Source organism: Hesperophylax consimilis, chromosome 27, assembly GCF_061612785.1.
Source record: "Hesperophylax consimilis isolate HC1 chromosome 27, BYU_Hcon_1.0, whole genome shotgun sequence".
Classification (NCBI taxonomy): domain Eukaryota; kingdom Metazoa; phylum Arthropoda; class Insecta; order Trichoptera; family Limnephilidae; genus Hesperophylax; species Hesperophylax consimilis.
Window position 1 is genome coordinate 22,374,641 of NC_142862.1, and position 12,871 is coordinate 22,387,511.

At 36.5% G+C, this 12,871-nt stretch overlaps 1 protein-coding gene across 1 annotated transcript; it reads right to left on the reverse strand.

Moving 5' to 3' along the window:
* Positions 1-4,429: 4,429 nt before the first annotated feature.
* LOC149410773 (uncharacterized) lies at positions 4,430-11,692 on the reverse strand. Its single transcript, XM_089648364.1, has 5 exons — positions 11,270-11,692; positions 8,753-8,902; positions 8,155-8,317; positions 6,953-7,213; positions 4,430-5,860 (listed from the first exon to the last, which is right to left on the reverse strand). The coding sequence occupies exons 1-5, from the start codon at positions 11,555-11,557 to the stop codon at positions 5,595-5,597; spliced, it is 1,128 nt and encodes a 375-aa protein (XP_089504490.1). The 5' UTR covers positions 11,558-11,692; the 3' UTR covers positions 4,430-5,594.
* Positions 11,693-12,871: the final 1,179 nt, after the last annotated feature.

Here is a 12,871-nt window from a genome sequence, read left to right on the forward strand (position 1 = left end):
TGTTAGTACATAATTTATTTCCGTTACTAGAGTAATTGTGAAGCAATTCTTGAAAGCTTCGTCAGACTCAACAAACACCCGGACCATTAGAGCACGATGTGTGAAAAAAATTAACGTCAATATATTTTTAGTCACGGCTAGAACTGAATTCGTAGGCATTTGATACAGACACAAGCGCATGTACCACTGTGAGGGACTTTAAATACGAGGCGTATCCAGAAAGTAAGTGTACTGAATTTTTGTAGGTTACAAATCTTTTTGCTGAAACAAAAAAATTACATGGTTACCGTAGTACATATGTAAGCTATTTTTAGACATAGTCGCCATTCCTCTCAATGCAGGTGGTGAAGCGGGGGATCAACTTTTTGATGCCTTCCTCGAAATAGTTTCCCGCCAACACCTTCGTCCACTTTTCCACCTCCTCCTTTACCTCCTCGTCGGTTGAAAACCTTTTTCCACCCATGTACAGCTTCAGGGAGGTAAAGAGATAATAATCTGTAGGTGCTAGGTGAGGGGAATGCGCGGGGTGGTTCAGGATATGCCATTTAAACGAAGCAAGCAGTTCCTTCGTGGCGTTGGCCGTGTGTGGTCTGGCATTGGCGTGCAGCAGGCTGACTCCCTTTGTCAGCATGCCTCTCCTCTTATTATGAATCGCCTTCCGCAATTTTTTTAGGGTCTCACAGTATCTTGCAGAGTTGATGGTCTCCACTTGAGGCAGATATTCAATCAAAATTATGCCTTGACAGTCCCAAAACACGGATGCCACGATTTCTTGGCTGAAATTGTGGTTTTGAACTTTTTGGTGAAGGGTGAAGAGGTGAGAACCGTTTTTAAACTCGCGATACCACTTGTACAATTCATAGCTTTATCACCATATGCAGTTTTAACCTCATTATAAACCTCACAAACGGAGGTTTTTCCTTCCAAACGAGATAACGGATGACGCCGCGTATTTCGCATTTGGCGGGAGATTGGATTGACTTTTTTCACGAAACTTGTTGTCGCGTTGACACTTCTCAACGTACTGACCTTGAACAGGTCTCATTGCGGAGGGGAAGAGTCAGACTACACGTAAATGTAGCCAACATATCGAAAATAAAATTCATTCGGTCGTGAGAGCCTCAGTGCACTTACTTTCTGGATATGCCTCGTATAATACACATTATATTTAAATGTATATCTGTGATTATCAACTAGGCCATAGACAACACACAAGTCAAAATATTTCATATTTCTTCAAGTAGGTACCACGAACAGCAATTTTAAAGTAAATTTTTCGTTTATAAATGTAACAATTCTTTAAGAAATTGATTATATAGCGGAACGTTCCAGTTACTAAGTCGAAAGGTCTTATGATATTGGAGACCTTTGTCTTACATATCAACACACTTCTAGGAATTATATGTTCAGTGAGATTGTATGTATACTTCATAAGCTTCATCCAGCAGGCAAGTATTGAGCAATAGTTCATTGGAACATTCATGGAAATGTACAAATACATACATTATCTGATAGTATTATCTTAATGACTGTACAGTTTAGATTGTTGTAAACAGAAGTGGCGCCCTCTGTTATTTTCAAAAAGAAAACAGTTGAATTTTCATGTAAATGTACAAATGCATACATTATATTGTTATATTATGATCACAAACAGAATAAAGAATAACACAAGAAGTGCCCTGTGAGTCTGTTTCGTTATCCAAATATAAGCCCAATTTTCCCAAACTTTGTTTCACCATGATTACAAAATTCAAACGGGATAGCGATATACAATTTCTGGCAAGTGTAAGAGAGACAGACCGCGTACTAAATGGTCAAAAACCAAAAGGTACAAAGTCAGTGACACATTTGTTTCCATTCAAATTTACATGGAAGGCACTTCTTCTAGTTTTCTTCTTTATTCTATGATCACAAATGGTTTTACACACTTTTATTGCCATTTTGATGGCTTAATTCTTTATTTGCCAGCTGGGAATGGCTTACGTGCATTGAGTGAACTGCCTTGACGAAGCTATTAGATAGACAATTTTTTTGTTTACCAAAATTCTTTCCTTTTAATTTGCAAAGTAGCATAGGTAGTGTGGCAAACCCATTGCTCAGGCAGTGGAGACACCTGCACCTGGACCTGCAATAGCCATCCCAAGTTAAGGTGTGAGCCACCGTGCTCAAGCTGAATGACCTGGGGAACAGTGTCACAAACGGTGCCTCCGAGAAACAGGGTCACATCTCCGAGTATTTAGACCTTACCCCAGCACTCGGGGCTCTGCTGGAGTAGACCTTCTTTTTCCCTAGATACTCGTGGAGGAGTGGAGAGGTGAGACGAAACCTTCCATCGTGGGGCCTTTAGGAAACCAAGGAGGAGTGGAGACGAGACCCTCTTCCCTCGTGGGGCCTTTAGGTAATCAAAGAGGAGTGGAGAGGAGAGATGAGACCTGGGAAGACACATTGTGGAATCAGAAGACATAGCCACATATCCACTCACAACCCTGGTGAACTTTATAAAAGGGACTGGGTCACTGTTAAAGGAATGAGGTAAAATGGGAGAAAGCACAATGGGCCTATGGCCTAAGTGCTCACAGGAACTCTGTCTCCGCTCTATAAATAAATAAAATACAAACTGCAGTAACGGATTTAGATATACATACGTCATAATTACATATGTAGCCTTTTATTTATTTAGCAAGTCCATTAGGAAAGATGTGAAGTCATTTTTTAAGACTGATGCATAAAAGAAATGACATTCACATATACAAATAGCTTTCAAAAATATATATATACATATTATGCATTTACAGTTTGGCAATGGTAATCCAGTAAATGACAAATTCCGGACCCGAAATCAGGGATATTAATGACTACGTAATGTAGCTGTTTTTGTTCAGATTCACGACACAGCAATATTTCTACTTAAAATGATAAATAAATTATTATTCTTAATTTATAAATAAGTCTATAAAACAATACTAAAGTATTCCCAGGGAGAGTTCGTTTTCACGTCATCACGGAACATTCGAAAGAAACGTACGTCGTAACGTTCATCTTATAATATTGACGGGTGACAAAGACCATTCTTTCTTAATTAGCGGGACCTTTACAATATACCTGCTATTTGTTGGTATGCACATGTTCATTAGTAAATACGTGGAATCGATATACAAACGTGAATTAGTAGAATAATTTAATATGCAGTCTAAAATGTATATCTGAAGAAATAATTATGAATATATAGAAATTTGATTACTTACGTTTTATAAATAATAAACAAAAATAACATATTTACAAAAAGAAAACAAGAGATATATATATATAAATATAATATACATTTTTTTGAGTGTTCTAAAAATTTCAAAATTGTGTGGTCACCCTACCACTTTGTGGGGTAACTACATTTTTTGGTTTTACGAGATAGCGATGATTTTAATGTTTATGTATTATAATCTATGTCTGGAATAAGTTTGAAACAACAATATCATATAATTTTTAGGGTAAAATTTTTAACAGATAATGTTAAATGTTTACGTCACCCGTGAATAAAAATATTAAATAAAGCATTTAATATTTTTTTTGCTTGTTTTTATACCAGGCAACACCATAATAGTTGTATAATTCGAAAGAAACATACGTTCGCATAGGAATATGATAAAAGACATTCGACATTCCAGTATCTTCTGACTTTTTCGTTTTCAAACAAGAAGAGTGAGAAGGAAGATTTTTATGAACGGCTTTTAGGACGATCGTTGATGACGTGGATACAATCTCTTCCTGGGACTAGTATACCTACTAACAATGGTCTTTTAAGCTTTTAAAGAAAACTTTTTTTTTCATACAAATGCTGTTTTTTTTCTGTTTTAATATTATTTGTTGCTAAACACGTCTGCCATTTCATTTCATTGAATGTTCATACTTCACCACTGCGGAGATACTGAGAGTATCTACTATTCTAGCGTCTCATGCTGCCAATATACTGTTAGTATTTTATTTATATTATGTGAAATAGAATACATATTTATAAAAGTCAAATAAATTGATTTATTATACAAAATAGTCAAAGATACCTCTCGGCCATGAAGGTCATCACAGCACAATCACATTTAGCTTCAGCTGAAAAGTTGTATGTTAGAGCGAGTAAAACAAAAAAAAAAGAAGCATTTGTAAGAAATGAATTAAAGATTGCAGTTTTAGAAAATATGATATCAGTGTAAAAGTTTATAAATGTGCAGTAACTTTATATGTTAAGGGTATAAAAATATACACATAGAAATTAGGCAACTTAACAATATTGCTAAAATCTTTGGTCTTATCAATCTTAATTGTATTAAACCAATATGTATATAAATTAGCTCAAAGCTCTGCGGATTAACTAAATACTACACTCATCATCTTTAACAAAAAAGTTATAGAGTCAATTCTGTTTTTACACGGTCACTGTTCACACAATTTTGAAGTAACACAGTCAATAAAGCGCAATCACTACCAATAAATAATAACCACGCGAACGATGGCTACCCATATTTAGATCTCATCGCTCTAGGCTTTGAGCGATGGCTGCCTACACATAATATGGGATAAACAATGACAGCCAGTGGATTCATTGGCTTTAAACCACAAAAAGCAGTTTATATATTTCCATATTAATATCGGAGGCGGCTCTCGACTGAAATTGCCTGCAGTGCATTTCACTTTTAAAATGTACCTAGTGTGTAATTTAGGTGGAGCAATTTAATGAATGAGGGTACCTACTGCAATTCATTCTATCTACCAAGTTATATTTGTAAGCTAATTGCTTAAATAATACTGATACTTCAGTGTTCCCAAAATCATCTTGAGAGTAAAGGACAAGCAATTCATCGTTGAAAACATAGCGAAACCGTTTGAATTCAAACAAGTTTCTCTATGAGAACTCGAGAAAACGAATCTCAATGTGTGAATGTTGTAGTGCTAACATTGTACATTAGTATTTCTAAGTGGATACATTCCAGACGCAGTGGATTAAGCATGATCAAAGTGATGCAAAATTCACTCGCCGTGAAGACGCTTCGATAATGCACGGGGTGAGTTATATATCCAACACGTGATTTGACGTAAAGAGTGTAGTTCAAATAATGACCTGGTGGAAATTACGACTGGAACGTACTTTCGTACATCGATGACTAGGGCACAGGTGTCGTTGTTATGTGAAGACTGAAGACAAGCAGTGCAATACACAAATGCACGAACCAAGGAACTGCCTCTGATTAATATTTGGACAGATGATTTTTTGAATGAGCATGGCCGAATCCAAAATCAAGTGCCGAGAAATCTCCATCGCTCAAGTAATTTATTTTGTAAATACCCCATTGCTTGAATGGAAGTTTTATTTTTATGCATTCTGCATACAATAGAATTGTATCTCTTATTTTTCTACAAATTATCTGGTGTATTTTTTAAATGAGCATGAAATTCTGTGGAACAATCCCTCATGTAAAAACAGAATTAAGCGTATTAAAAAATTGCTTTACATAAATATTTTTATAAGTACGATGGATCGATCGGGTCGTTACCACTTCAATATTAATAAATAACCAAATGAACTTATACAATAAATAATCAATCGCCTAGCTAAGTTTTCCTATAATTCCATAGATGACCAGCAGAACCACTCCGACGAAGAAGGTCATCTTGAGGTACTCCTCATTCTCGCCGATCTTGGCCATGAGGTCCTGCGAGGAGTCGCTGGTGCTTTGGGAAGTGGCGGACGCCTTCTTGATGGCGTCTTTGAGCTGCTTGTCGGACTTGGCGCTGGTTGCCGTCGAGGCGATGATCAGACGCTTGATGTCTTCCAGTTGGATGTTGACGGTCTTTTCTGTTTTTCGCATGTGGTCTAAAAGTTTATGAAAAATATAAATACCCCCATTTTATTTATTTTTATCTAAAAAGCAGAAAATGCTAAAGATAAACTCTGTCGTAGTAAAATTGAACAGCTTTTTCTTTATTGAATTTATCAATACACCATTTCCTTTATGAGCCATAGAAATTGCATTTCTAGTTCATTTAACTCAAAAGTCAGCATATTGCACATATTTTTCAATAAAAATAGCAGGCAAAACTGGGTGTGTTACCAACCTAAAATTTTATTAAAAAACACGTACCTAGTACCTAGCCTACATAAAGTACAATGATTAAGCAAACATTCAGGATAAAATGAATCTTTAAAAAAAATGAGGCAACCATTTTCATATACCGTAGTAGAACCCTGTTAATTCAAATCCTGATAATTCGAAAAAATAAATTGAAATTTTTAGCCAAAAAAAGGGTACCCAGAATTTTTTACATAACTAAATCATTTTACAAACCTGCTTCAGAACTCAACTTTTCGGCAATATTTTTATTTTTTTTAATTATATGGGTTTTCGAAATTTGGTTTTTGATGTCCTGTGGATTTGGAATTTATGGGGTTCTACTATATTCATTTCCCTTCCAAATGAAGTGTGCACACAATAAACACAACCAAAAAAAAGTTTGGCCATCATCGGGCAATCTTCACCCTGCACTACCCTATAAGCTGCAGCCCAGAACAATTTAGCGGAACCGCACTCACACCAGTACCAATGATTATACGTAACAATAATGAAAGCATAAAGAAATACTGGCAGCACTTCCAAGGGGATGTTTTCCCTGAAGTGCTTTACATCAAACCACTTCTGTGCTTCATAGAATAGTCACCAATGAGGTAATTTAGACGTGCACTAAGAATACCATAGGACCGACATCTGTTGAAAATACTGAGTGTGATTTAAGAGAGAATACGTTAAGTGAGCCGCCCGGCTGGGCCTGCCCTTTACGGAGGCCGCTGAAGTAGCTCAAGACAGGGATGCCCAGAGGAGCTGCATCAAAGCGATGTTTCCTCAACCCAGATAAAGAAGATGAGATGAATAATGAAAGCAATTACATTACAAACAGATATAACTCTCACCCAAGATGGTTCCCTGATTACTTGCTATTGCCGCCACCCTCATCTCGACATCCCGCAGCTGCAGCGCTTGCTTAGAGAGGTCCATCCCCTGCTGCGACTGGCTGCTGCCCGGTGGCCCCGCGACGTAGCCCCCGTGCCCTCCCTGCCCCACCGTCATCAGCACGCTGTTGGAGTGCTCCATCTGCTCCGTCAGCATCTCCCGGAACTCGGCCATCTTGATACGGTTGTTGAGTGTGGATCCAAGGACTCCGAAGCCAGTGCCTGTGAGGAAATGACCTATTGTAAGTAAGTACGCTTAGTAGAATTGACGGATTTACTTTTTCTAGGCTGCAAGACTTGTGCTATTTGTTCGTTTTGAAGAATCACAGGATTGCTGAATCAGCTGATAAATGTTGGCATTGCTGAGCTAATCATAAAACGTGCAAAGAAGAAACCAGAAAAACAAGCAGCAAATAATATTATGCATCATGTATTTGTGTGCAACTTTTTATAAAAAAAACTATAGGGTAAAATAATATGTGTATTTGAAATTTACATACATAAGAATGCTACAAGAAATCGTGTAATTTTGTTAGGTTGATGGTATGAAAAATTTTGGACGGATTCATATTTTTATGCCACTACCTGTGTAGGATTGTCGGCCATGTGAACCATTGCTATCCAACCGGGCACTATGTAAAATTGTCATAAAATCTTCAAAAGTCATGCGAAATTTGAGCTTCGCAAGTTTGTTCCCTTTTTACGTCTCCTTTTCTTTTGCAACTCATCGTCCATTTTGTTTTATAAAACCAATAAATATGTTTATGAAGGTACCTAGTTACGAGTGCCTACATCCCTGCATGGGGTAAATTTATGATAGTGATGCACAACTTTTTCAGCAGAGGGGCGCTTTGCCTATGTTTTAAACAGCCCGCAACTTACAAGTGGATTATTTTTTGTTGTTGTTGAGGGGGAGGGGGTTGACAGCGACATTCAAGAGTTAAGGTTTCTGTTGAATTTTGTGTTATGCAAACCCGCTCTTAAAATTTGGTTCCATTTAGGAAATGCAAATTTAGTCAGTCCCCTTGTGCTCGTTATAACCATGTTTGACTGTATTATTATTATTAAGATAGGTCACATTTACCAGTTCAACTTTTAACAGCTACGTCATAAGGAGTAAATAATAATAATATTATGTATTGAGCATGCACAGTGCCACTAACCTATGAGCGAGGCGACGATGTACCAATACTTGTTCCTGTCGGCGTGCGCCCTCTCACGCTCGTGACTGAGTTTCACGGCCGCAGACATGGTGCCGAAGTGCTCCCGCTCTTCACGCTCGATGGCGCCAAACTCCTTGCGAAGGTGCTGCTCCTCCACTATGGTCTGCGGATTAAAGTTACTGGTGTTAGAACATGGCACTATTATAAAACATCATTTTACACACGGTTTTGTACCCGCAACCTCTAGGCCCAGAGCCTAGAGCAAATGAACTTACCTCTTTGTCGCAAAACATCATTAAATAAATCCGTAATCATTGTTAAATTATCTAATAGATAAGAAAGGTGAAAATATATGTACATAGCCAATATTGACTTGTTTTTTTATGAGGTTACAGCTTGAGTTATTAGAATTCTTATTAATTACAAATTGTTTCAGCTGACGAACAAATGTATGATTGTATCAATCATTCCTCTAATTCTGATAACCTCTACTCGAAGTTTGTCTATATCAGGGCAATCTTTTCCCTGCAGGTTATAGCCCAAAACAACTCAGCAGATCTGAACTGAATCATTAATGATAAAAAGATAAAATACTGACATTGTGTTCATCTGTGATTAGCTTAAGATATTTCTGGTCTCCTTTGGCAGTGTTCTGCATCTCCTCGTGGATCTCTTTAAGTCTCCGCTGGATGTTAAGCAGCTTGGTGCCGGCTTCTCGTCTCTTGTCCTGGGCGGCTATGAATTTATCCTGAAATGGAGATCATCAACATTAATCACAAATCAGTTCAATTTCATCTCATTCTGTCCTGTTGGGGACCCACCACAGGCGTCAGTCACCAGCTTCGAAACTAAGGTGGGGCAACTTAAATTTTTTTATAGAGGTTACAGGGAAGAAACAAGGAAGTAGTCAAAATAAACAAGAAATATTTACATATAAGCTGACTGACGTTTGCTCGGGGTTATGAACAGGGCTTTCTTGAGCCGTGAAGGGGCCGATGGGCATAATGATTTTGGGGGCCCCTTTTGAAAGCTGTAAATCTATAGGCCTCCTTATCATGATTTGGAGATTATGTGAAAATTAAAATCGGTCCATGGCCGGGGCCACCCGCCCCGATTTGTAGTTTTGGCACCAGTTATAAACATCTTTTTATCCTTATTTTTTTTGTTCACCAATTTGGGCATATCCCCCCTGCTAACGCCCATAGGACCCACTGCTTGACAATGAGCCCCCAGGCGTTCCAGTCCCGAGATACGTCACTGGCCTCTGTCCATCGAAGATTCAATTTACTATTACATATTTGTGTCAGAATCTTATAATCGAAGACAACATTATAAACTCCTGTATTACAATCCTAAAGTGAACACACAAAGGCCGGCAAATCGTTCCAGTTGAGCTGTTGAGAACTAGTATGAGTCATGGAAGCGACCCACTCTCATGTGGCCAATGTCAATGACTACAAATGTTGAATATGCGTTTGTGTCTCCCGGTTGTTCACCAGTGCCAAAGGGATCAATGATGCAAGATCTTCGGAGCACTTTCCAGTGAAAATACTTGAAACAAACACAGCATTCCCACCTTATGTATATGTTTTAAAGATTGTAATCAACCGTTAAGGAAACTTTCAAACGGATCACCCATTTTTGCACAATCAATTATTATTTTTCTGGCCTAGGGAAAAATTAGATTCAAACATAGATTGAAGAGGGTTGTGTATTATTATTGAAAGAATAGACTTAAAAAGAATAAAATGCTAATTATTCCTAGAATAATGCAGGTAAAAACTCAGTTAGACAGCATACTTTATTTATGATAAAATAATTTTAATGGCACGCTCAAGTGAACCAAATACTTGAGTCGGGCTATATCAAGCACAGGAATAACAGAAGGTTATGTATGAATGTGAATGAAGCAATGAATGTGTGCCACGACAGAAGGTGGTAGTTGGACAGTTGGCAGTCCAACCTGGGACAAACGGCGTGATAGTCAGTTAGTTCATTTTAATAAGAAAATTCACCTATCAGCACTATCATAAGTAAACAGTGGTTTCTGGTTGACAACATTGTTTAATAATAGGTTTTTACAATACTACTCAACGATTCAATTACGTGTTAATTATTGATTGATATCAATATTACTGCAATTGATAATAATATTATGTACTTATTAATAAATGTTTGGCTTTTCCGGAAACTATAGAACATATTATATCAGGATGTTCTATATTAGCACCGTCCGAGTATACATTTAGGCAAAATCAAGTTTTAAAAATAATTCACCAAAGTTTGGTAATTAAACATAACTTGATTGACTGCCGTAATATAATACCATATTATGAATACGAACCAAATTCATTTTTAGAAAACGAATTTTATAAAATATATTATGATAAAACTATACTAACAGACCGAACGATTAGACATAATAGACCCGATATAGTTTTACATGACAAAATTAAAAAAAATAACTTATATCATTGATGTCGCTATTCCAAATTCCTGTAATATTCAAAAATCTGTTAATGAAAAAATAAGAAAATACACAGATTTAGGAAATGAGATTAAAAGAATTTGGCATTCTCAGACTATAAAAATATTACCGTTCGTTATTTCGGCTACTGGCATTATACCTAGCTCTCTCATTAAAAATTTAGGCGTATTAGATCTATCAAAAAATTTATATATAAAGATGCAAAAGTCGGTCATTTTGAATACATGTAGGATAACGAAAGATTTTTTAAATATTTATGTTGAGGGATCAGTAGGATTTATAAGCCCTGTTAGAAGTTCTACCGAGCCGAACCCTCTGATATGAAAATATCTGGAGTCGGTGAATTTTTTTTCCCATTTGATCTCTGGTGAGTTGACGTGTTGTTGTTCTTGTATTGTTTTGTATTTATTTTACTTATATAATGCACTTGCATAGTGTTGATTGACTAGCTGATCATTTGTGGAAAAGTGAGTGGAAGGGTTTAGTTTTTCCTATGGGGAAGATTTAGCCCGGACAACAAAATCGGAAGCATTAAAGAAAGAAAGTAGCGAAGTCATCACACATTATAAACTAATTTTATTATTTTGTGTAATATTTAGTTGATGTGCGAAATATTAAATAAATTACCTGCGCTTCCACGACTGTCTTTTGAAGAACCATGATCTCATCAACTCCAGTAAACTTTTCGTACCTGGATATGACTTCTCTGACTTTATTTTTTAGTAAATCGTCAGGAATTCTGCCAGGTACACCTTTAACTGCGTCGATTCCCTCTCGTATAGAAGGTATTTTGCCTTTTAATTGTTCTATCTGTGACATCAGTTCGGCTTTCGTATTACTCGTAAGAGTTTCGCCATTTTTTAGGTTAGTTTCCCCCCTCAAATTTTTCAAAAAACCGACTAATCTTTTGGCCATTATCGCATAACACGGTTAGATGTGCACAAAATGTAGTAATTCACTATTCTTGGACCCGTTCAAACAATTTACTGTTCACTTGATATATCTCGTCCAGATTCAAAATAATAGGCAAAATCCCAGATGAAAAACAATGATCACTAGTGATGGAGAGAGTACATTATCGAGATAACAATATTTCCGAATTATTCGATTATTCACGCAGCTGGTTCCAAAGTTCACAATAGTATGAATGGTTGAGAAATAATGTAAAAATGAATACAGGTTGGTAGCTGACTGAAAAAAAAGCATTGGATTCCCACGGTGTAGGTTCATTTATGATTCCCACCTAGGCGTCGTGAGTTGAATTCCATCAGGAGTTTTTCAAATATTTACATTTAATTATTTGTAACTAAGGAATGTTTGTCTTCTTTTAAAATTTTAATTTTCACGAAGTAAATATTATTTTTGAAACATATATCAGTTGACTAATGAATTGTGTTATAATGAGGACTGCTCCAATGGCGGCTCTGCCAAGCGTAATTACAGCATTCCGCTTCGAGCGCCGACTTGCCAAGGAGCCAAGGTTCTGATAATACCTAACACTTAATACAGCTCCCTTAAGATTTTTACCAGCGCCAAGCGCCGTTTGGCTCAGGGTTGGCCCTTATGAAGGCTTTTGAATAGATTTATATAAATAGCTCGCTGAAAAGATTGTGAAAGATTAACTAAATTATGCTTCAACATTGACTGGTTTTGACTTTAATGTTTAGAGTGACTGCCTACGTAGTTTGAATAGGGACGATAATAATATTCCATCACTAGAAAAAGACTATTTTGACGAGTTATTTCACAAGATTTTAACAATTCATCAAATTTCAATGTTAATATTCAACTTCTGTGGACGTCCCATTCAAGTTATATTGTTACTATCCAAGCACTGTGAAACAACCGGCCCATGCTGAAATAATAATAAAACTCGAATAGATCTTTCACAGAAGTTGAATTCTAACTTTAAAATTTGATGAATTGTTCAAATATGTTAAACAACCCATCTTTACACTTACGACTCAATAATATTCTCGACTTGCCAATATTGCCTGTTCTTTAGCAAAATATTATTGTGCCTCAGTATTTTTATAAAAATATGATGTTTTTACCTACAAAAAATATTATTACTCCTTTATGGGTTTCACTCTAGAACAAAAGCATTATTTTTATACTGAATAGTTCGATTACAACATGCACTCCGGAATCATTGAATTGTCAAAATCAATAGACGATCCTCATCACTAATTTGGCACAATCATGATGCAATTTTGACCAAAATAGAAA

Bases quoted from the DNA above. Each gene is read 5' to 3' on its own strand.
- LOC149410773 (XM_089648364.1), bottom strand. From the start codon at position 11,557: ATGGCCAAAAGATTAGTCGGTTTTTTGAAAAATTTGAGGGGGGAAACT. The intron at 8,318-8,752 runs GTCAGTATTTTA...TTTAATCCGCAG, and splicing joins TAATCACAGATGAACACAAT to ACCATAGTGGAGGAGCAGCA. The intron at 5,861-6,952 runs GTGAGAGTTATA...ATAAACTTTTAG, and splicing joins TAATCAGGGAACCATCTTGG to ACCACATGCGAAAAACAGAA.